The 24,458-nt window shown below is 40.7% G+C and overlaps 1 protein-coding gene and 1 long non-coding RNA gene across 3 annotated transcripts in view; one reads left to right on the top strand and one right to left on the bottom strand.

The window, feature by feature from the left end:
- Positions 1-7,398: 7,398 nt before the first annotated feature.
- Positions 7,399-23,196, bottom strand: LOC138154728 (uncharacterized). Of its 2 annotated transcripts, XR_011166672.1 has the most exons (6): positions 23,058-23,196; positions 22,267-22,405; positions 20,469-20,780; positions 20,268-20,330; positions 11,770-11,902; positions 7,399-7,816 (listed from the first exon to the last, which is right to left on the bottom strand). It is a non-coding gene; the product is annotated as an uncharacterized lncRNA (long non-coding RNA). The 2 variants fall into 2 exon arrangements; XR_011166671.1 differs by lacking the exon at positions 20,469-20,780.
- ARHGAP42 (Rho GTPase activating protein 42) overlaps positions 22,509-24,458 on the top strand; it is a 425,382-nt gene continuing 423,432 nt past the window's right edge. Inside the window, exon 1 of the mRNA XM_069079700.1 lies at positions 22,509-23,346. Coding sequence (XP_068935801.1) covers positions 23,193-23,346 — 154 coding nt within the window. The 5' untranslated portion in view covers positions 22,509-23,192. The remainder of the gene's footprint in view (positions 23,347-24,458) is intronic.

Raw genomic sequence — 24,458 nt, 5'->3', positions numbered from 1 at the left:
TTGCCATAGTTTCTAGAAACTGGACCTGGAGTATGCTGGAGACCCTGAATTGTTAAGGATGAAGCCCCTTCCGGTAATTTGTTGTTTTCACCCTAAGCTAGATGCCTAGTGTATCCTTAGGAGTTAAGACAGGCATCAGTCAGCCTGCACTAGGCTGGGAAACTGCTTGTGCAACTGGGACCCCTGTAGATATGCAGACCCTCTTATATACATAGTCTAGCAGTTCCTGAGTGAAAAGAAGGCTGCTCTTGTCATCGCCTTGCTCTTCCCCTTTGGGAGGGGTTTTGTCCTTTTCCCACCTTTACTGCATCTTCCTCCTAACCAAGCCACTTTCTTTTAGGAGGAGATTTCCGTTTTCTCCTCCTTCCTTTATTATAAATATGTAAACTTCCGTGTAGATTGTGAATTCTTTGCTCTGGCTTAGGTTTCCACATGCATGTTCATTTCTCTTGTAATAAACCTAGTTTTCACATAAGTTTAATGAAGTTGTGATTACTGTTGACATAATCAAAGGAAGAGAAAGAGAAACAGGATGTTCACAGTTTTTGAGGGAGCTTTTTACAAGGTCGATTGGTAGCCAGTAGAGATGGAGAACCATAGCAGGAACAACACATGGGTGGTTCTCTCATGTGCATGTCACAGATCTTGGGAAAGACTATAAGGCTTGTCTCCAGCAGTCTTAGCTGTTTTGAGCTGGTGGACAACTGAGAATTAAGGAGTTTAGAGGGGGGGGGAGGGGAATGTGTCAAGGCCACACAACTGCAAGTGAATTCAACACCCTCTCTCTTCCTTTCATGATCAAGGCAACCACTGGTGCCGCAGAGCCTTCAAGGAGTTGCAATTGCTGCTGGACCATAATGGAGTTAATGACTTTAGTTGTGAGTCTTGAAACACAAAAAATTGGACACCTAATGAGGAGGGGGAAAATGATAACATAGTTAAGAGCAGAAAAAGACCTTGTAGAAGGGGCAGAAAATCCTGCTCCATCATCTGAGAAGCCAGCTGAACAAATCCCAGAATCCCCATAGGTTAGGGGGTGCCAAGAACATCAAGGACCCTGACCTTAGCTTTGATACCTTTGATGCTTTCTAACACCTTACCCAATTCATTGACATAAAAGCAATATTTTTTTCCATAGAAAGGTGAACCTACCTCACTGGACTGCTAACATGGTGTTAAGGGCCCTGCAGTTCTGCAATACAACCATGGATTTGGGGGAGACCTACCTGTTTAAGGCCTCAGGGGCCTCTGTAGTCTTATTAAAGGAGTCAGCCAGTGGAGAGATTCCCCACAGCTTTTTCCAGCTATAGGACACCATATCGTGGGATTAGCATGTGAAGCCTGTTCAAGTCCAGTGACTATATCTCCAACCAAAGGGTTGGATCAGTCTGCAGAGGCAAAAGAAGATGCCAAGGTTGAGGGATTTCTGAAATATTGAGGCCAGTATACTTGGAAAAGTTAGGTACCATGGTGACCAAGCCTCAGGGACCACCAAGGTCCCTGAGTAACCTGTATCAATCTGATACAGATTAGTGCCACAGAGGAAGAACAGATTGTGGGCAGCTTCCTCAAGGGCAGGAACTTCTGCATAGTCAAGTTTCCCTTCATATTATATACACACACAAGGGCAGTGAAGATGGTTGTCAGCACATTTTGGGCACAAAACCCATTGGCGTCATTAGAAGGGCAGAAGGTAAGAGCAGCTTAGGGAGACAGTCTGGTTTAAAAGCCCCCCAGTAGTTGAATCAAAATCCCAAATTTTCCTGGGCAGGGAGAAAAGCAGATTGCCCTTCTTGAGCTAATTAGCAGGAGTCCCCATGTCACAGGGACAGTTAGATAAGCTGAAGTTACCAGAGAAAGAAAGGAAACGAGTAGAGTTAGGCAAGCTCTGTGGATCTCCTCCTGTTCACATCAGATTGTGACTGCAAAGAGTACTGGAGGAGGGGTGTAAATTCCCAACATCCAGGGCTCCAGGCAGATGCTCAGAAGGGATATGGATACAGAGGGAGAGGTTAGTATAGACTATTGCAGATTGGGTGAGAGAGATACCCATATAGCGGTGATCCCAATGAAGTTGTTGGCATATGACAGAGGTACAAAAATATGCAGAATGACTAGAGGAAAGCATGGTATATGGGGCACTGTATTGGTTCAAATCTGCAATTGTACAGATTATGTGAGGAGGGAAGGTTCAGCAGCAGAGTAATCATGTTGTGTGCAAGCCAGCAGGTGGAAAGGCCAACTGTGGAGGCGAGGGCCTGTCAGATGGAAGAAGTGGCCAAAGAGGCCAAAGCATAATTCAGAGGAGTTATGATGACCATCCCCAAGGTGTCACCCCAAGTCCAGCAAGTGAGAGATATAATACCACGAAGACAACTGTGGAGGCCAAGTGTGAAGTCAAGCCGCTGAGTTGCCAAGAGTTCATATAGCAAGGAAGGTCAGGGAGTGATAGCACATGAAGAACCAGCGAGAGTTAGTGAACAAAGAATATAAGGTCAAAGAATATGATAGAGTGGGGTCATCACATTCTCAGTCCTCATCTGGAATCTTGGGAGAACCATCTGCCAGGTGTAAGCTGCTTCTCAGTCCCGATCAGACACAGGGAGAGTTCTCTGATAGGCTGAGAGGTCAGTTCAGGTGTAGGGGACTTCTTAAAGTGGGACAGGTGGATCTGCCTATCCACACCTTGGAGTTTGGCCACACATGGGTTGATTAGCAGAATCTGGTATAGTTCTTTTCATCAGGGCTACAAAATGTCCTTTCAGAGATGCCATTTCCAGTGTTCCCAATCCCCTGGTTCCAGAAGTGAGTTCTCTTGGTTAGAGGATGGCCTGGAGTAGGACTGAGAAATCAGATGGTCACTGGTTGAAATGGATTGTGTGATCTCCTTGCAATAGGAAAAAGGGGAATGCTTGATCTTCAAAGGGTCATTGATCAGGGCTGACAGACTCATGGGACATCCAGTAACAATTTCAAAGGGAAAAAGTTTGCTTCCCAAAAGCGGAGGCCTGAAGAATGAGGAAGACCAGGGGCAGGTCTTTGGGCCATAGACCAAAGTCATCAGAGGATTCAGACAGCTGGGTTTTTATTTCCCTATTTAAATGCTTCACTAACCTGGAAGACTGGGGATGATAGAAACAATGGAAATGCTGCAAAATGGATCAAACAGCCAAGAGGTCAGAAACAACCTTCCTATTAAAATGGGTCCACCTGTCACTATGAATACTGATACTCCAAGGGGAGATATTCCAAGGGATATTCCAAGAGGGGAATATATTTTCAAGGAGTATGGTCATAGCCTGTCGGCATGGGAAGGACTCCATCCACCAGGAAAACATACAGACCATAACCAGAACATATTTGTATCTGGGAGTTGGAGGCAGCTGGGTGAAATTCATCTACCAGTGTTGAGCCGAAAAGGAGCAAGACAAAGATCCCCGAGAGTAAAATTTGGAAGTGGACTTCATTACTGTAGAACTGCCAGGGTCACATGCCCAGATCAGACAGCGAGTTGGCATGGACAATGTGCCAGTTTTTAAAGTGATGCCACGAGTCCAACAGTCAGGTTGTGGAGAGACTACAATCAGTGATTTGACAATATATATTTGAATTTCCCGGCGCTCAAAGTTTTACCATAGGCTGAGGAACCTAGAACGGATGAAGATCAGGGGAAAAATGGGGAATATCCAGTGGGGGGCAGGGGATAGGGGAGAATGGGGGAATACTGGTGGGGGCAGGGGACGAGGAAGAATAGGATCATGCTCAACAGGGATTTTACCCTAGGCTGAAATTCCTGCTCATGGATCAGTTGGGGGAGGGAAGAGTGGAGTCATGCTCAACCTCAGATGTGGAAAGGGCCATCAGAGAGGTGGAATATTTCCAGGTGCAGTGACAAGGGTTTGCTGACATTATGTTTAGGGCAAATAGAGCATTTGAGCAGCCTACTGGAACATTCCCCACCCATTTTGGGGGGGGGGGGCAAACTGAGAAGCTTGTAGGTATTTCAGTGGCTGAAGGAATGCAAGAACTCCATCATAGGGAGACAGAGAGTTAGGAAAAACCGTGAGACTCTTTGGGCCTACCCAAAGTTTGGACAGAGGGTACCTGAGGAAGCCCTTTCTTCTCAGCATAAGAGTTCCTCAGGTCCCAGCAGGTATTTAGTCTTGAGCTGCAGGATTTCCTCAGGGCTGAAATTCAGAGAGTAGGGTTTGGGGCTGATTATCTGAGACAGAGCATAGGAATGAGAGGATCTAAGGCTGCTTGAAAGGTTGCTTGATCAGCAAGTGTATTCCCTCTAACATGCAGAGAATCCTCTCTATAGTGGCTGGGAACCTTGATAATGGCTGCTTCCTTCAGCAGGAGGAGAGTGTCAAGGAGTTCACTGAACTGGTTTGGTTTGGTTTTTACAGTGGATTGGAAGAAGGTAAGGAAAACTTTGTGTCTCCAAAGCATCCCAAAGTCATGTGGGACCCCAAAGGCATACCCATTATCCATATAAATGTTGATTCATTTGCCTCTTGGTAGCTCACAAGCTCTGCTGACTGCCTCCAGATCAGCTTGTTGCACCAAGGTGGCATGGGAAAGAGAGCCAGTTGGTCTTGGCTATTTCAAGCTGGCAGGAGTTTCAAGGGGAAAAAAATGTGTCAAATTTGTGCAGCTGTAAGTAAATTCAATAATATGTATAAGTTATAATTTAATGTAATTTAATACAAATAGCTATAACTTGAAGACAGTTTTTCTATGAGTAAATCAACAAATCAATTCACTTTTCTACTTCCTTGGCTTTTGTGTCCTGGTTTTTTTCCAACTTCTGTCACAACTCCTTTGTTTTACTGAGTCCTTTCCCTGGGTTTCCCAAGATTTATTTCTTAGATATTTGAGGTCTCTCCATTTATCCCTTCTCTTGGAAGGAATTTTATAATTAGAAAAGACTTTATAGTTGTCACTTAATCCAATCTCTTACTCAATAGATATCTCCTCTAGAACATCCATCCTCATCGTTTCAACTTTTACTCTTTGAGAATAACTCTCAAATTGACATGGCCAGCCTGGCCTCTTTACTGAACATCAGGCCTTCAAATCCAACTACTCAATGGACATCTCCATTTGAATCAGAAGTAGTCAGTCACCTGCCTTCAGTCTCTCCTCTCTGCAATCTAATTGCTCCATAATCATCTAATTTATGTTCCCAAATAATAGGTCTGACCATGGGACTTCCTGCTCAAGCAGCCTCAATTTTGTATTTTTCTGTCTTCTGACATACCTCCAACCTCGTACAGACCTTCTTCACCTCATACTTGTACCATTACAATAGTCTTTTGGTTGATCTCTGCCTCAAATCTTTACCTATTCAAGTTCATTCTCCACCCAGATACCAAAGTTATTTTCCTAAAGTTCAGGTCTATGTACCCTGCTACTCTAGATACTCCTCTGACTTCCTTTTGTCTACACAATAAAATATCAGTTTGACCCTCAAAGACCAATTCCTTCCTACGTTTCCAGTCCTTTTTCACTTTATTCTCCTTCACCTAATCTATGACCCAGAGGTACAGTATTTGTTTTTGTGCCTGACAGTGGACACTGGAATGTTCTCCTTCCTCACCTTCACCTCTTAGCTTTCTTAACACAGTCCAAATCCCACATTCTGCAAGGAGCCTTTCCTAGTGCAGTTCCAGTAGGGCAACGGAACTTTTTCTTTCTTTCCTCCCTCCCTTCCTCCCTCCCTTCCTTCCTTCCTTCCTTCCTTCCTTCCTTCCTTCCTTCCTTCCTCCTTCCTTCCTTCCTTTCTTTTTCTTTCTTTTCAGTCTTCCTGATATCTTGCTGTCATGGCAAGCACAGAAGTAGTTCACACCTTGGTTCAACTATTGAATTAACACCTTACTCCAGTCTGTTAAGAAACAGAACATGTAAACTCCACAACTTGTGAACCCTAAAATTTTCAAACTCCTGGGAAGGAGCTAATGACTATATAAGGAGAGCCCCAGCGCTAGAGGCAGCAGGAGCTGAAAAAAGGACTCTTGCGGTGGCAGTCAAGGGGAATACTTGTGGTATCCCAGAACTCTGTTTGTCTGCTCTGTCTGTGGTGATGCTTGTTTGCAATACTTTGTACAGAAGCTTTGGGACCTTACTGGAAGCCATGAAGAGGATTTTCTTGTTGTATGTTTACCTAAATCCTGGATGAGGGTTTTAGAGGTCCTGGGACTTTACTGATGATTTGTGCTGACCTCTTGGACCTTGTTTGCGGGTCAGTGTTGATCTTTATGTTGATGATTTGTGTTGAGTTCTCAGACCTTGTTGGTGGGTCTGAGTTGATTTCATAGGCAGATGGTGAATTGATGATGGTGTTGGCAATGTGCATGAATATTATTGTGGCTCTGTTATGCTTTGTCTTCCCAGAAACAGGAACTGTGAAGGACTTGAGGTGGACTGGACAATGTGAGCTTCAATATGGAATGGGAACTGGACAAGGAACTGGGAGCTGCCTGCCTTTGAACCCAGGTGACAGCTAGACCTGGGACCATGGAAGATGAACCATAGAAGCTGAGAGCCAGCCTCAAGTCAAGTTGAAAGAAAACTTTACTTGGATACAATGTACTGACTGAGATTATGATTTACTGTGACCTAGGGGTGGATGACTTGTGTATTTTCCACTACCTCTTAAGAGGTTACTGAATAGGGGCAGCCAGGTAGCACAGCGAGTAAGAGCATCGGCCCCAGAGTCGGGATAACCTGGGATAGAATCCGGGCTGAGACACTTGGCACCCACCCAGAAACACCTGGCCGTGTAACCTTGAGCAAGTTACTTACTCCCAATTGCTTAAAAAAAAAAGAAAAAGAAAAAAAAGAGGTTACTGAGTAGTGACTGATGATTGAATTGTGACTGATTTGTAAGCTAGTGTGCCCCATGAGTGGAGAACTTTGATTATTGTATTTTGTGACCCTTAAGGAGGCAAATCTCCTTAAGGATGATTGAATGATTGAGTTAGTAAATGATTATACTTTGTTAAAAACTATTGTGACTACTTTGGTGAAAACTATGCGGACATTTTAGTGATAAGTTATTGTGAATGCTGTATTTTGATTTTCTGTGATAAGTTGTAACATTATGAATGCTGTACCTTGATTCTCTGTGAATTTTTTGCTTCGAATAAATAGTGTTCACTATACTGTATAATCAGAACTTTAAAAGCTATTCGCAATAGCATTCTTCTGGAAAGCTTCTTGTGCATGGCTTTATATTTGCCACTGGACCCAGATGGCTCCTGAGGAGAGAGTGAGGTTGGTGACTTTGCACAGCCCTCCCTCACTTAAATTCATTTTACTTGCAAGTCATGACATTTCCTTCCTGAAATCATGGTCCTTTTTGAAAAATGAAGGACAAATAACAACATCCATCAAGCTCAAAAAGATTTAATATAAATGAGGGAGAAGGAATATAGTTCAGTTTTTATTGACAATCTGCATTACTTTTTTGTATTAATAAAGTCTGAATTATTATTTTTCCCCCTCCTTCAGATAACTAGCAATAGCAAGTTCCTATATTGTCAAGGCAATATTCACAGCACTGATGGTGACTATGAATATGCTAGCATAGTTCTGAATTGCAAAATATAACATACTCTCTGTATGGATTCTCTGTGGGCAACATCTGCTCAAAATCATAGTTTATGAAGTCCATCCAGTCCATTTACTTTGCCAGCCAGATGATATATTGGTTTGAAATAAAACATTTAATTAACAGTTTAGCAAGGAAAGGTACTCGAAAATGTAGTCTTGTGTGCACCTGGAGTACATTCTCCTTCTGGTTACCACATTACTGGTAAGGCAAGAAAAAAATAGAGAACATACAGTGAACAAGGGTCACAAATGAAAAGTAACACTAGGAATCTATATGACTAAAGAAAATTGTAAGATCACTGAGGTAATTAACACTTCTGATGATGAGTGCTGTTGACTTTTCCTGATACTCTACTAAGTGGCTTCTTTCTGCTGGTCATCTTTGCTACTAGTATGATCTCTGAACTTTTCTGTTATTATCTACTAGACTACAGCCATCAGACCTCTTTAGGGCCAGCTGTTATTCTCATTTGATATATACTTATATATATTTAATATAAATAGATGATAGATAATTAGATGAAATAGATGAGAAGTAATCTCAAAGGGAAGGCAGTGGCAGTGAGGGGGATGGGGAAAGGCTTCCTGAAGAAGGTGGGATTTGAGCTGTTAAGAAAGCTAAGAGGTGAAAGGGAGGAAGGAGAACATTCCAGGTAAATAGGATAGCCAGAGAAAAGACACAAAGTCAAGAGATGGAGTGTTCACTATGAGGCACAGCAACAAATCCTGTATTGCTGGGTCATAGATAAGGTAAAAGGGAGTAAAGTGAAAGAGGACTTGAAAGGCAGGACTAGGTTGTGAGGATCAAACTGATATTTTATTGTGCAGATAAAAGGAAGTCACTGGAGTATATTGAGTAGCAGGGATTACATAGACCTGAACTTTAGGAAAATCAGTTTGCCATCTGAGTGGAGGATGAACTTGAATAGGGAAAGATTTGAGGCAGGGAGACCAAGCAGAAGACTATTGCCATAGTCCATGTACGAGGTGCAAAGGGCTGTTCAAGGTTAGAGGGTGTGTCAGAGGAGAGAAAAACACAAATTTGAGACAAACTTTGAAGGCAGAAATGACAGATCATGGCAACAGGTTGACTCTGTGGGATGAGTGAAAATGGGGAGTGGAGAATGACACCTAAGTTGTAAACTTGGGTGACTGGGAGATGGTGGTGACTTTGACAGCAATAGAGTAACGGTCTGGGGAGAAAAATCATGAGTTCTGATTTGTAAGTTGAAGATGTCTAGTAGGCATTGGCTATGTGAAACAGGAGGTCAGGAGACAGATTAAGGCTTGATAAATAGATTGGAGAATCATCTGCATAGAGATGATAATTAAATACACAGGAGCTGATGAAATTGCCAAGCAAGAGAACATAGAGGACCAAGTCTTAGGACACACTGATGGTTAGTAGGCATGACCTGGAGGAAGAGCCAGCAAATAAATTGAGAAAGAATAATCAGACAAATGAGAAGAGAATCACTAAACAGCATTGTCTCAGCATGGCATCATCTGATGAGCAAATCTAATGAATATGCCATCTGTGGCTTTCTCCAAGTCATTGATAAAAATGTTAAACAATTTAGGGTCAAAAACATTTGCATGAGGTACTCCATAGGAGACCTCCATCAGGCTTATGTTGAACTATTAATAAATACATTTTTAGTTTGACCACAGAAAAAGTTTTGTCGAGCCAGTTGTATTGCTTTCCAGTCCACTTCTTTCTGTCTTCTTCATGAGAACTACTGTGTTTCCCTGATAATAAGACCTATCCCGAAAATAAGCCCTCCCCTTACTGTGTAAGATTCCTCTAAAATAAGCCCTCCCCCCAAAATAAGCCCTATTGAGATTGCTACTGTAGTGAAGGTGATCCCCTGCGCTACACGCTACATTACGGTACCCTCTGTATGCACCGTGCTCCCCCACCCGTGAAATGCACGCCGTGCTCCGAGCTGCATCCAATCAGAGCTGCAGCAGTAATCGCGTCATCCTGTTCTTCCCCAGTGATTTGCTTATTGAATAAAGGTACATTTTTTTGTTCACATTTACCTGTTTATTAAAATTGCTGTCAATGTTCATTAAAATAAGCCCTCCCCTGAAAATAAGCCCTCTGGTGTTTTTCTGTCCAAAAAAATTAATAAGACAGTGTCTTATTATCAGGGAAACACGGTATATGATATAATGTATCAAGACCTTTATTGAAATCTAGGTAGTAAGTCCTCAGTCTTCCCTTCATATACTACTTTAGTAAACTTGTCAAAAAAGAAAATAAGGTTATTCTGGCATGGTCTTTAATCATCCATGGTAAAATTTTCCCAGGAATTAGAGTTAAGCTCAGTGGTCTATTGTTTATAGACATATAGTTTATATGTCTATAAATATACAATTGTTTATAGATCATATTCTCTTATTTTGAAAATCAAGCTATTTGTTCTTCCCCAATCTTGAGCAAATTCTCCAATTTTCCACGATCTTTTAAACATTGACAGTGGTTTAGCAGTTCTTTCTGCCAGTTCTTTCCATACCTGACGATGTAGTTCATTTGGGCCAGGTGACTTGAATTCACTCATAATAACTAGTTGTCCTTTCACTATCTCCTTACTTACTGAGGAATCTACTGTTTGTTACTCACTTTTGATCTGTCATTTCTAGTCAGAGGTCTTTCTCCTTGTCAAAGAAAACAGAAGCAAAGTATGTACTAAATAAGCAGCTCTGCTTTGTTTTTAGTTATCATTGTCCTGTATACCCTAAGTAAAGGAACAAAGTTTTCCAGTCCATCTTTCATCCTTTTTTTCTTCCCCATGTAGTAATCACCACCAACACCACAACAGAACTTTTATTGTTCTCTGCTTCTCTCAAAATGTCAGGTTTTTCTGTTATCAGATCACTTCTTCCATTGGCACATTTCTTTTTAAACCTTTAGTTGGCTGGTGAATTCCATACACATTCACATCTATCTCTTCAGATAAATCCCCTTTTCTTTCTTTATTGAAATTGGCTCTCCTTATGCTTTAGAACTTAATTCTTGGGCATTTCCTATCCATGTGGGCTGAATTCCCCTAGAGAATTTCAGTCAATGATATCTTAACTATCTTTCTTTTGATTCATTGCAAATGGGGTTTCCCAGAATTTAGGCTTCAAATCAGACTGACTCAGATTTCTTCTTCTTTCTTTCTCATATACTTTAAGAAGGAATTTTTCACTTCTCCCAGAATGAGAGAGCTGAAGTGGCCATTTAGTCCAAACCACACCTAGACTCATTCCACCCAGGGTTCCTATCATTTTCACCCCCACCAAACATTTTTTCTTTATTTGTGAGAATCACATTCAGAACAGAATTTCTATTTGTTCCTTAACTTTTTAAAAGGATGAAATTATCCCTAAGGTAAGTTGAGACATTATTCACTACTCTGCTTTTGGCAAATAGAGAGCTCTAGCAGATGTCTGGGTAATAATGTCTACTGCTTAGAGCAATGTTTTAGGAAAACCATTTTGGCAGCTGTGAAGGATGGACTGATGAAGAGAGAGCCAAAATAGGGAGAGCAGCCATCACCAAAATTATCTCAGAACGTTGTTCCCCAAGAACATAGGAAAAGGCTGGAAAACAAAGTCCAAACCTGCTTCACAGATCTTTTTTTCACTGAACGAAGGCAAATAATGGTAAGGCATGAACAAAAAAGATGAAAAAGAATACTGGCATCAGTCACATTCACAGAATCACAGAAGCTTACATCTGCATAGGATGTCAGCAGCCATGTAGTCCAACCAGTCCAAAAAGAATACTGACCATAACATACATGATAAGTTTTCATCAAGTCTCTGCTTCAACACCATCAATGAGGGCATCTTACCACCTACTAAAATCTTCATTTTCCATTCTGGATAGCTCTACTTGTTAGGAAAATTTCCCTGACATCTGTATCAACAATGCAATATTCACAATGTCTACAGTAACTATAGATATGCTGATATGGTTATTAATCACAAAATATAACAGGGTCTCTACATGGGGGACAAACCTAGAACATTTATTCAAATACCAGAAAACTGAGTCCCCAAACCAGAAAATCAAAGCCATCTCAGTAGCTATAGAGTTTGCACACATAGTTAATTCAGTAAACACCTACATTCTCAAACCTTCAAAACAGAACAGGCTACCTCAGGCAAAGGTCCTCTTCTCCTCATTCATGGCAACTGTTCAGCATCCATGCAGCTTGATCCCAGCAGCTCCAGCCCCCCACAGTTCCCGTCCCTGGCAGTTCTCAGCAGGAGTCCTTAGCAGAAATTCTGGCTGGATCAAAAAAAAAAAAAAAAAAGGAGTTCGAACTGCTGCTGCTGCCACCACACCTGTAGTCACCACACTGACTCTAGCTTGGCTCTGGCTTCCTCTTGCCCCACCCCTTCCTGCTACATCAGCAAGTTCAAGGGGCATGGAAAATCTTCAAATCCCATAACCATTACAACTAGCATAAATTGGCCTCTTTGAAATTTCCACCCATTGGTCCTAGTTCTGCCTTTTGGGGCCCATCAGAATAAATCTAATTTTTCCTCTATGTGATAGTTCTTCAGATCCCTGAAGACTGCTGTCATGTCCCTGTAAGTTTTCTCTTCTCCAGGTAAAAATGTCCAGTTCTTTCAACAGATCTTTGTATGACATGCACCCAAGGCCTTTTATTGTCCTGGTCACCCTTTTCTGACACTCACCAGCTTATTGATGTTCTTTTTAAACACAATACTCCAGATGACTTGCCTATAGAGAGTATCTACTCTTCCTATTCCTGGAAATTATGCCCCTCTTAAGAGAAGGAAAGGGAACAAGCATTTATATAGTACCCACCATGTGTCATGTACTGTCCGAAGCATTTTTTACAAATAGTATCTCATTTGGTCCTCACTCACAAACACCCTGTGAGGTAGGTGCTGTTTATTATCCCCATATTACAGTTGGAGAAACTTAGGCAAACAGAGGTCGAATGACTTGCCCAAGGTCACACAGCTAGTAAGCACCTCACACTGGATTTGACCTTAGTTCTTCCTGACTCCAGGACTAATGACCCACCAACTGCCTCTACTGCAGCTCAAGTCTGCATTGACTTTTTTGGTTGCCATATCACATTACTGACTCATTGGTTCCTGTAACATGGTTCGCATTGAAGAAGACTGTGACTGAGCTAGGAAGAGATTACCATTCAGTAGTTGATAAGAAAAAATGTAGAGAAGCTCCACTATGACTCCATAGTCTTTTTTCCACAACAGGGTCCTGCTTTGGACTGAGAGGGGGGCAATATTTATCTTTGTGATATAACCTCCAAAGAAAAGGCATCAGGTTTCTCTTGCTCCTTTTGATTCTTTGTGTCCCCAACCTGGAACAGAGTTCCAGGGAGGACTTTTTTTTAAAGTTAATTTATTTTTAGTTTTCAACATTCATTTCCATAAGTTTTAAATTTTCTCCCCTGCCCTCCCTCCTCCTCAAGATGGCACGCAATTGATACAGGCTCTACATATACATTCCTATTAAACATATTTTCACATTAGTCATGTTGTATAGAAGAATTAGAATGAATGGGAGGAACCATGAGAAAGAAAAACAAAACAAAACAAAAAAAAAGAAAATAGTCTGTTTTGCTCTGAATTCAGTTTCCATATTTCTTTCTCTGGGTGTGCATGGCATTTTCTATCATGAGTCCTTTGGAATGTTTTAGGACCTTGCATTGCTGAGAAGGGCTAAGTCTATCAAAGTCAGTCATCACACAATGTGCCTGTTACTGTGTACAGTGTTCTCCTGGTTCTGTTCACTTCATTCAGCATCAGTTCCTATAAGTCCTTCCAGATTTTTATGATGTCTGCCTGTTTATCATTTCTTATAGCACAATAGTATTCCATTACATTCATATACCATAACTTGTTCAGCCATACTCCAATTGATGGACATCCCCTAAGTTTCCAATTCTTGGTCACCACAAAAAGAGCTGCTATAAATATTTTTGTACTTGTGGGCCCTTTTCCCATTTGTATCATTTCTTTGGGATACAGCCCTAGAAGTGAGATTACTGGGTCAAAGGGTATGTACATTTTTATAACCCTTTGGGTATAGTTCCAAATTGCTCCTCAAAATGGTTGGAGCAGTTCATAACTCCACCAACAATGCATTAGTATAACAATTTTCCCAGATATTTCCAGCACTGATCATTTTCCTGTTTCATCGTGTTAGTCAATCTGACAGGTGTGATGTAGTACCTAAGAGTTGTTTTGATTTGTATTTAATCAATAGTGATTTAGAACATATTTTCATATGATTATAGATAGCTTCAATTTCTTCCTCTGAAAACTGCTTGTTCATATCCTTTAACCATTTATCAATTGGGGAATGACTTATATTCTTGCAAATTTGATTCAGTTCTCTATATATTTTAGAAATGAGGCCTTTATCAGAGAAACTAGTTGTAAAAAGACTTTCCCAGTTTTCTGCTTCCCTCCTAATCTTGGTTGCATTGGCTTTATTTGTGCAAAAACTTTTCAAGTTAATGTAATCAAAATTATCCATTTTGCATTTCACAATGCTCCTTATCTCTTGTTGGGTCATAAATTCCTCCATTCTCCATAAATCTCACAGATAAATTATGGCTTGCTCCCCTAATTTATTTATGGTATCAGCCTTTCTAAATCATGTACCAATTTGGACTTCATTTTGGTATAAAGTGTCAGACGTTGGTTTATGCCCAGTTTCTGCCATACTATTTTAGTTTTTGTAGTAGTTTTTTTTTCAAATAGTGAGTTCTTATCCCAGAAACTGGGGTCTTTGGGTTTATCAAACAGTAAATTGCTACAATCATTGACTGCTGTGTCTCATGTACCTAATCTATTCCACTGATCCACTACTCTATTCCTCAGCCAGTACCAAGTAGTTTTGATGACTTTATAATACAATTTAAGATCTGATATGGCTAGGCCAACAGGGAAGACTTTCTTTTTTTAAAGCATAGGTATGGCTCATGTCTAGGGCATCCCCAAATGGATTAACAGGATCATACCTGGAAAAAGGCACTCAATGTACAAAGTAGGGATTAGGTATAGGACAGTGATTTATTTCCTCCACCATCAAAGATGGGCCTAAAACATAACAGACTCAGAAGTTCATATTAATAGATACTTAAGACATAAAGTGATAACATCACACATAAACTCCTGGGAGATGATGCTAACTTTGTATAATTGCAAAACAGTTATTTCATGTTCACTCTAGATCTGTACTGTCTGAGCAACTTATAAGGTTCAGATGTCATGGACATGCACTAAAGGCATGGCTATTTTATCTTTTCAGGCACAGGAAGATCCTATCAGTGGTCATCTTCTCTGAGAAGCATTCTGGTTGTTAGAATCATCTCCTGTTGGGCAGCTGCCCCAATTCAGGAACTCTTGAACTTAAAAAGTAGCTATCAAGGCTGGAAACATTCATTTCTCAGGATCACTTACTGTGCTTAGGTAAGGAACAACAGCAGAAGGAAGCCAGGTCTTGAGGCTCACCCACACAAGGCCTGTTTTCACCACTATGTTCATATAACCATCATTGTTGCTGGGTAGGGAAGAAACAAATCCCCTCCCTCTCCTTATTGGAAGAGACTGGTAGAATCTCAGTCATACTCATAGGAACAGTGAATCTTCTCTACTTAAAGCCTACTGAGTGGGCGGTTCTGCCTTGCTTAATCATCTATCATTTTCAATGTAACCCTAGTCTCAGGGACCAAAGGACCAATCAAGAACCGCAGGGCCATTCATGTTCTTTAGCAAGGTTCCATAGTACAGGTTCCCATAGTAGTGACTTAGTCTACACCTTCTACATCTGCATGAACACCTTGCTTCAGATAAACAAGAATACTTGCTGTCCCTTGCACCGACCTTATTGCACTCTCACTTCTGGGTCTTTGCTTATATTGTTCTTTCTTAGATTGTACAGAAGTACAATTCCTCTTCCTCCTCCTCAATTTATCTAAATTTGATCTCAGTCTTCCAAGGCCCAGCTCAAATGCTATATCCTTTGAGAAACCTTTCCTAAAATGATCTCTCTCAAATTCTTATCACATTTATCTGTACCATTCCTGTAATAGCTGAGAATGTATTCAAAGGACTTAAAGCTGGAGAAGACAATATCAATAAGGTCAGGTCAATTCCTTCATTTTACAGATAAGGAAAGTGTGAAGCAGCATGTGATAATAGAGGAGTGAACTTGGATGTCCAGAGAACCTTGGGTTAGAGTCCTACTCTGATTCTTAACAGCAGCATGACTCTGGACAGGTATTACTTAGCTGGAAAATGGAGATAAAATTACATATAGTACCTACTCTACAGGGTTGTTTTGAGGCTTGAACCAGATCACACGTAAAAATGCTTCATGATATAAATGCAATATAAACAATGCCTCTCATTAAATGACTTTCCCACCATCACACAGGTAGCAAGGAGCAGACATTATATTCACCTGAATTTGCCTTGCCTTATTGCTTATATTGAACATTTAGGGAGGTATAGTGGATAGAGTGCTGGACCTGGAGTCAGGAAGACTCAGCTTCCTGAGTTCAAATCTGCCTGCAGATACTTATTAGCTGTGTGATCCTGGGCAAGTCACTTATCCCAGTTTGCCTCAGTTTCCTCATATGTAAAATGAGCTGGAGAAGGAAACAGCAAACCACTCCAGTTTTTTTTTTTTTGCCAGGAAAACCCCAAATGAAATCACAAAGAATGACACATTACTGAAAAATGACTGAACAACAATTGCATGTAATCTCCACAATGTGGCACACTGAGTTTTACACAGTAGATATTTAGTACTTGTTAATTAACATTAAGTAACTATAATTGTGTGTGTGTGTGTATATAAGTATGTATGGATGTAAAAACATGAACTGTAATTGTTACTGTATACTGCTTGTCTCCACAGCCAGATGATCAGATCCTGGAAGATAGGAACTGTTACATATTTTAAAAATGAATTAATTCAGGAATGACTTGTTAAATGCCAATCTTGAATTTATATGGAGCCCAAATTCATCTGAGAGAAACAACACCAAAGAGGAAAGTCAGATATTTCTTATGTTGTTTGACTCATTATGCTCCTATTCCACAGTAGAATTTTAGCATATATCTCTAAAACTCAGCTTAGGTATGACTTACATTTAGGGTTTCCACAAAAGGAAATAACAAGTTAACTTCCTTAAATGGGTCTCAGTATACAAAGTAGATATCAAATATAGGACAGCTATTATTTCCTCTATCCAAAAAGCAATACTCTTAAAGAAGACTAAGAAGCACACATTAAGAAATACTTAAAACATAAACTAATAAATCAGCATATCTATTATACCTTTCTGGGAGATGAGACAACTTGTGGTTCTTAAGAATAGATGTTTCACTCTCACCTCATACTTGACTATTTGGTAAATTCAGATTTCACAGCCAGCCAGAGCATGGCTTGGGAATTCTTGGTTCTTTTGGTTGCAGCATATCCCCCTGCTGGTGGTGCTCTTTTCTTAGAAAGTATTGCACAATACTTAGTGTTTCCAGCTAGGAAGCCAGCACCCAACTCAAAAACTCTTGGCCTCTGTAGCTCAAGAGGCATCTGCCAAGACTAGAAACAGCTTTTCAGAATCACTGGTTGCTGGTCTCAGACTCATGCTCAGGTAAGAAATACAAAAAAGAGGCTCAAGATCCTGTCGCAGGTTTATCTATCCAAGTTATATGCCATTAACATATACTCACTGACCTCCATGGGAAGTGTCCTACCTAGTCAAGCAGTTAAAGGGGTTCTCCTTTCCCTGTTCCAGTAACAATGTGTAGTACTATTCAAGTACAAATGGAAAGACACAAAACAAAGATCTATGTGAGGTATAGATGGGAAATTTCATGGAAGGGATGCCATTTGAATTGGTCTTTAAAGAACAAGGCAAGGAAGTCATTACTGAACACAGAGGTGTGAATAAAATGTAGAAAAGCATGAAGTATTTTTAGGGAACACCATGCAATCTGCAGTTTAACTGTAGCATGTAATATGTTGAGGGAAGTAATATGAGATAAGACAGGAAAGGTAGGTGGTAACATTGTGGAGGGCCTTGAATGCCAGGCATAAATGTTTGAACTTTATTTAGTGGAAAATAAGGAACTGTTAAGAATTTTTCAGCAGTGGTTTGACATGACCAGATCAAAGCCATTGACATTAGAGAGACTATAAATGCCTACATACATGGATACATGTACCATAAACTACAGGCAGCGTGGTCAGTGAATGTTATTGACAGATTGATTGGCCAAGTGACCATAAAAAGGAGATATTTCCATTTGAGTTCTTGATTCTTAGAAAGTATGTGTTTTTTTTTAAAAAAGGAAAAAATAAAAGATAAGAATATCGGTAAATTAACTCATTAGATCGTGTTCGTTAAAAATTCACTTAATGAATTATTTTCCTTTTTCTGTCATACTTACAGACTTCTTATATGTCTCTTACTTTCGAACAGTTGCTGTCAGATTTATCAGGCACATATATACAGTTATGGAAAAATCACTGAAAGTGTACATTAGCCTTATTATTCATGTTCATACATAGGGAGATAACAGAATCAGGACAATTTGAATTTTGAAAATATCAGTAAATGTCAATGGAATCAATTTTGCATGTGATATTTCTGCCCCCTAAAAGTAGTCTAGTGAAAAATCTAGTGCTTTGAAGTACAGATTTCCTTTCACGAGGTTTTGGAAATAAACCACTTTGTTCTCTCCCCTTTTCATTCTCCTTTTTCTACTTCAGTCATATATTGTATATTTGAATACACTGCTGTTATACTATATGAGTGGAGTTATGCTTGATGATACAAGGTCCAATTAAAATTATCCAATCCTTGCCCTTAAGGAATATTCTTTGAGAAAATATAACCCAAAGGTTTAGGTGGGCTGCAGGTGGTGCAAGGTCCTGCAAAGTATAGGACAGACTATGTGTAGCCTCAGTACAAGTACAGAGAATACCAAGGAACATTCACTTCTCTGCTCAGGTGTAGCTGTATATCCTAGAGGCCAGGTTATCTGAAAAATCATCTTGAGATGAAAGACAAAGGAACATAGCATGGAATAGCAATTTTACCTCATACTCACTAGGCAGATTTTAGTTTGACCTTCAGACATCATCAGTACCTGAGTCTCAAACCTGCCCAGTTGATTAAGCAATCTCATTCTTAAACTCTGAAGGCACAAGGAAGTATTATATTAGAATATTTTGTGGTTAAATTAATGAGCATCTATATAACCAATTAAGATGTCATGTTGGCTAATAATTCTAGTTTTAAAGCAGATTTGCTAACATTAATTTACCAATCTGCATTCTTTTTTTTTTGGTTTTTCTTCTTTTTTTAAAATAATAAAAACAACACCCCCTCTAAAAATCAAGAATGAAAACTAAAATATCACCCTTTACTACTCACTCAGCTAGTCAGTTGTCTGTTAATAACCTTCACTGGTTATCCTTTATATAAAACTAATTGTAACAAGATAGAATAATATTTAAGGTTTTTTTTTCACTTTGCAATAAAAGAAAGTAGACAAAGTCTTTTATTTGAAAGATTTTTCAACCAATAATACTGAATGTAGAAGCTCTACAGTACTTTATGAAAAGCACAGTATTTGCCAAATATACCACACATTGATGCTTACTTAGTAGACATTCTGCCTCAAATCCAAAGTTAGCCTTATTTCTCTTAAATAACTGTGCAAATAGCTTTGTAGATTTATGGTTGGAATTTCTAAGAGATCATTTAGTCCAATTCTGTCATTTAATACATGAAGAAATTTAGATCTAAGAAATTAAGTAACTTTACTGGTTACCATGCTTTGGCTCCCTTCTTCTGCCCCTGAAGCTCCTTCCTCCCATTGATGTGTTCCTCTACAATCTCTATTTTGAAGAAGGGCTCAGAGTAGCCTTGCTTCACTTTCTGAATCTTGCTACCATGTTCATGCTCCAGTACCATCCCAATGCCCCACCCCCTTTCAGCTCCTTTCAATGTATGATTTTTGAATGCAAGGATTATCTTTATTTTTGCCTCTTTTTGAATTGTATACCTAGGATTTAGCACAGTTTCTGGCACATAGTAAGCAGTTAATAAATGCTCCTTAACTTGCCTAAAATCATACAAGTAATAGATAGCAAAGTCTGTCCTTTGACTCATAGTATCATAGAAATAAAGGTGAAAGGCCCTCAGAGGTTATCTGGCCCAGGAGAGAAGGAAATCGAGGCCCTGAGAGGTTGTTCCTTGCCCAAAGTCACACAGGTAGTATCAGAGGGAGGATTTAAAACCTAGGTCTTCTGACTCTGGAGACATTGTACCACCTTCCTCCAAATTCAAAGCCCTTTCCACTGTCACTAAAGTTGCAGAAGGAGCCTGATCAGCTCTTATAATTAAAATAGAAACCATGACAATGTCACAGATAGCCTAGTAAGAAAGCTATCTTGCCCCACCTGTCTTAGCAAAGAGAGAACTGGCCACCTAGGACAAATTGGGTTCAAATCCTGCCTCTGACATTTACTACCTCTAAGATTTTGGGCAAGTTTACTTAATATATCCAAGACTGTAAATGAAAAACAAATTACTAATCTCCATTGGTTGAGGGGATTTCCTTACCAGAGAACTCCTAACCCAGATGAAATCACAGGGGGGAGGGGGGAACAGAGGCCTCCAAAGCACCTGCAAATAACAATCCGTTTTAACATTAAAATGTGAGAATGGAAGCAAGAATATTAAATCTAGAAGAGACCTTAATAGTCATATAATCCAACCTCCTCATTTTACAGATGAAGAAATTGGGCCCAGAGAATGACTTGCCTAAGGTTAGCAGTAAAGCCAGAGCTTAAACCCAGACCTCCTCATTTCTGGGCCAGTGAACTTTTCCAAGTGACACCAGCTGTCTTCTATTGAAATACCATACACAGGAAACTAAAAACTGAGACTGAGTTGAAATATATAAGTATGAACCAAAAAAGAAAGTTTTCCTTATGAGATGAGTAGTTGGTATACAGATACTCTGTATCTTGTTTCTTGACTCTTCTATTTGTTCCTTATAGGCAGAAGCTGTCTTATTCTTCTCTATATACTGCAACCATCCCCTGCACATCTCACAGCCTCATAATTTCTAGACTGAAAGAAAAAAAAATGGCTATTAGCTATGCAAGCTCTCACTTATTCAGTAGACTCAGATGTAAAACAAATCTGTTTTAGCATAGGAGAAATTAGACCAGAGTTGTAAGGTAAAAAAATGACCCACAACGTTCCTGCTGATTAAAAATTAATTTAATTAATTCTTGATCTTGTTTTAACCATACTTACAGGGTTGTCCCTAAGTGAAAGAGCCCGTTTCTTACCAACAGGTACTGTTTACAACAGATTGTGAAAGTTTCATCCTGTTTCCATCTTTGAACAGCTGCCATTAGATTTATGATTTTTTTTGGCTGCCCCCTGGAAAAGGCTTAAAGGGACGTATTTGTTTGGCATGGTTGATTTTTCCTTTGTGGCTGTGCTATGAACAGATGTAAAATCACCCTGCCTGAAGAGCAGCCAGCCTTTCCTTAACATGTGGCACATACTCTGGAAATGAAGAATGGGGGCATTAAATACATTAAAGCATAATATTTCACAGAAAGACAAAGAAAATCAGAATATTCAGAATTCGGGCTATTCTCTTGGTGTTTGGCCACTTCGCTGTAATGTGTTTAGAAATGAGGTAAGCTATGGACAGATGAACATTAACTCTATTTCCTGCCCTATATGGATTTAAATCAGAACAATTATTTCATCCATTTTTATCTTATCTATTTGTCTTAATCTTTTTTTTAATCCTTTGAAACCAAAAGAAATCTTGAAGGTCCACAAAGTTTGTTTTAATTGGGAGAAAATTGTAAAGCATTTTAATGGAATTTAATGGAATTTTTCCCATGATCTGACTAATACAGTCTTTTAACAGATGGTTCACATGGACAAAGCAATGCAAACATATAAATTAAAAACAGATCCTTAAAAAAAAAAAAGTCTGAATTCTCAGAAACCATATAGGCTGACTGTATGAGATTGATGTCAAGTAGCAGTTTCTTTTTCTACAGGTATTTCAAGAGGAAAGAATCCTATTCATTGAAACCACCAGGAGTAGCCACAGAGGACTATTAATTTCGTGCTTGGGTTCCATTTTATAATTTTTTAATCCAAATTGCTGTTGGGAAAAGGTTAACCAGATTTTTTAAAGGTCCCAAAGTTGAATAAATTGACTTTTTTTCTGGAAAGAAAATTAACAAAATCACCTCCACCAAAGGGAGCTTTACTAGAGGTTAGACTTGCAATTGAGGGGTGAGGAGGAGGAAGAGAAGGAAAGCCTCTACTCATCTTCCCAAGTACTAGAGTGAGAAAAAACCAAACCTTTCAGGCCTCTGGGGTTTTCTTTTGTAATGTAGAGCGATTTATTTGTCTTTAGACAAAAAGTAATTAAATTGCTCCATCTTGGAATTGAAATAAATACAGACAGACTAAAAGGGGGCGCATGTGCATTGGAGCAAGGGGAAGGCTACATAAGGCCAACATTTGTGTCCTAAAACTTTTCTCGACTTCCCTCCTTCCCCAAATAATTATGTCCTACCATTGTGTGTGAAGTCTTCTCTAATTCCACATCTCTCCAGGGTGGAGATGAAATAGGGTATTCGGGTACTCTGGAAGTACAGGGGATTGTGGGGTTCATAGCAATAGGTCACAGCCGGTAAGGCGGGGTGGGCTGGAGCCTGGGGAGAAGGAGGGGGAAGGGTTAATAGCAAAGATGCGGCCAGACAGGAGAGTAATAAAGGGTGTGTTTGTGTGCCTAAGTGAGGCTTGTACAGTAGTGAAGGGTGGCTTGTGGGTGGGGGTGAAGAGGGTAAAGGGGTAAAAGGGGCGGGGTGGAGCCCTGCAAGAGTGAAGCGGTCAGGGGGAGGGTCTGCGAGCCCGGGACACCATTCGCACCACTCTCAGGGCTTGTGTCCGCTTGGGGGGAGGGTTTCCAACGCCCGAACAGTTGCTGCGGAGCATTTCTGGGCTCACATAGCAAAAGATTGTCAGGAGAGAGGGAGAGGGAGCGCGGAGCTGCCGGAAGTGTCTGCAAGCAGCCGCGGGGGCCGCAGCCGCAGCAGTTACAGCAGCTGTAGCCGCCTTAGCCAGAGAAACTTTCCAGTTTTTGCCTAGGAGCCCTGAGACAGAGGAGCCCTCCATGCCCCGGAGCAACAATGCAACCATATGACAGCCACCTAAATCGACCCACTCCTTTGCCATCCGCCTGCACTTCCCCTCCCTCGTCCTCCGGTGGAGATTGAGGCAGGGTGGGAATCGCTATAACCCCTGCAAAGAAGTGCCCCGAGGAGGTGCAGAATCGGGGGAGGGGGCCCCCCATTTTCTGTGCACCTTTCTCTGCGCGCCCCGGCCCTCCTCCTGCCGCCTTCCTGCTTCGGTTCTAGGGGATTAGATTCTCCAATTGGCTTTCTTTTCTACTTGACCTGAAGAGTCCCAGGCTGCTGTCGCCGGCGTCGCGTCTGTGCCATGGGGCTGCCCACTCTGGAGTTCAGTGATTCCTACTTGGACAGCCCAGACTTCAGGGAGCGTCTGCAGTGTCACGAGATTGAGCTGGAGCGAACTAATAAATTCATTAAAGAGCTCATCAAAGACGGATCCCTGCTTATTGGGGCTTTGAGAAGTGAGTATGGCTCAGCGGGTGGAGGTGGGGGCACAATTCGAGGCGGTCCTCGGGGTGCCAGGCCGAGGGGGTGGGGTGGGGGACGCGAGGGAACCAGGGCTTCTTTTGTTTGAATGGGTCTGGGGAAAAATGCTGAAGAGCTCCCCTGCTGGTAGCCAAAAAAGTTTGTTCTTAAGGTGTGCTTGCCTGACTATTTAAATAATTGCCAAGTCGCCATCCCCCGCCTCCTCAGTCAGGGAGAAACTTAAGGGAGAAAAATCTTAGACTTTGAAAAAATGTTGTTTGGTGTTTAATGCTAACTATTCCCCTCCTTCCACCTCCCCTCCCCCCGCCATTTAAAGAAATTGAGAATTCCCGGACACTTAAAGCAGTAAATTTCAAAATAACTTGATCTCCAGTAACCTAACTAATTCCAGGAATTTAAGTCCTATGGGTAAAAATAGAGAGCTATTATGGACGTAGACTCGAAGGAAAATTACATATATATATTCATTATATAAAATAAGTTACGGATATGCTGGAAGTGTGCTTGGGGAAGGGGGGGGAAGTGATGATGTTGCGCGCGCGCACACACACCCCAGCTGGCCAGATTAAATGAGACAAATTGTCACAAATTGACAGCTAGTAGATTACCCCCACCCCCAATGTTTTCTGTGACTACAAACTAGACAGGCATACATACCCCCCCTCTTATCCTTGGTCCTTAAGTCTTTCTAGCTAGCCTTCCTACTGCTGTAGGTCACCTGTGGAACTCGATGTGTACTAATTGGCTCCGAGCAAATGAATCATCCACCATGGGGGGAGGGGGAGGTGGGGTTTGGAGGAGAAGTCTCAACAACTTAGCACGAGTCCTAGGGTGCATCTGTTGGAAAAACTGAAGTACTTAAGCAAAGTAATGTTAACCTCGGCCTTTGAGATCCTTCTCTTCTTTTTCCTCGTTTCTGACTTAATCAGCTTCTGAAGGTTAGGTTATCTCCATTCTCCCCCTAGCCAACCCATCCCTTCCCTATTGTAGGGAACTGATACTCTTCCTTTGTTAAACTATTAAACTGATAAGGTTTATTGAGTTAATTAACTCCTTCCAGCATATTTACTTTTTTTTTCTTTTGGCC

The sequence above is a fragment of the Petaurus breviceps genome, unplaced genomic scaffold, assembly GCF_028583685.1.
Source record: "Petaurus breviceps papuanus isolate PSGF00001 unplaced genomic scaffold, PetGlider_PUasm1.0 91133, whole genome shotgun sequence".
Taxonomy (NCBI): Eukaryota; Metazoa; Chordata; class Mammalia; order Diprotodontia; family Petauridae; genus Petaurus; species Petaurus breviceps.
This window is presented reverse-complemented; position numbering and strand designations above follow the sequence as displayed.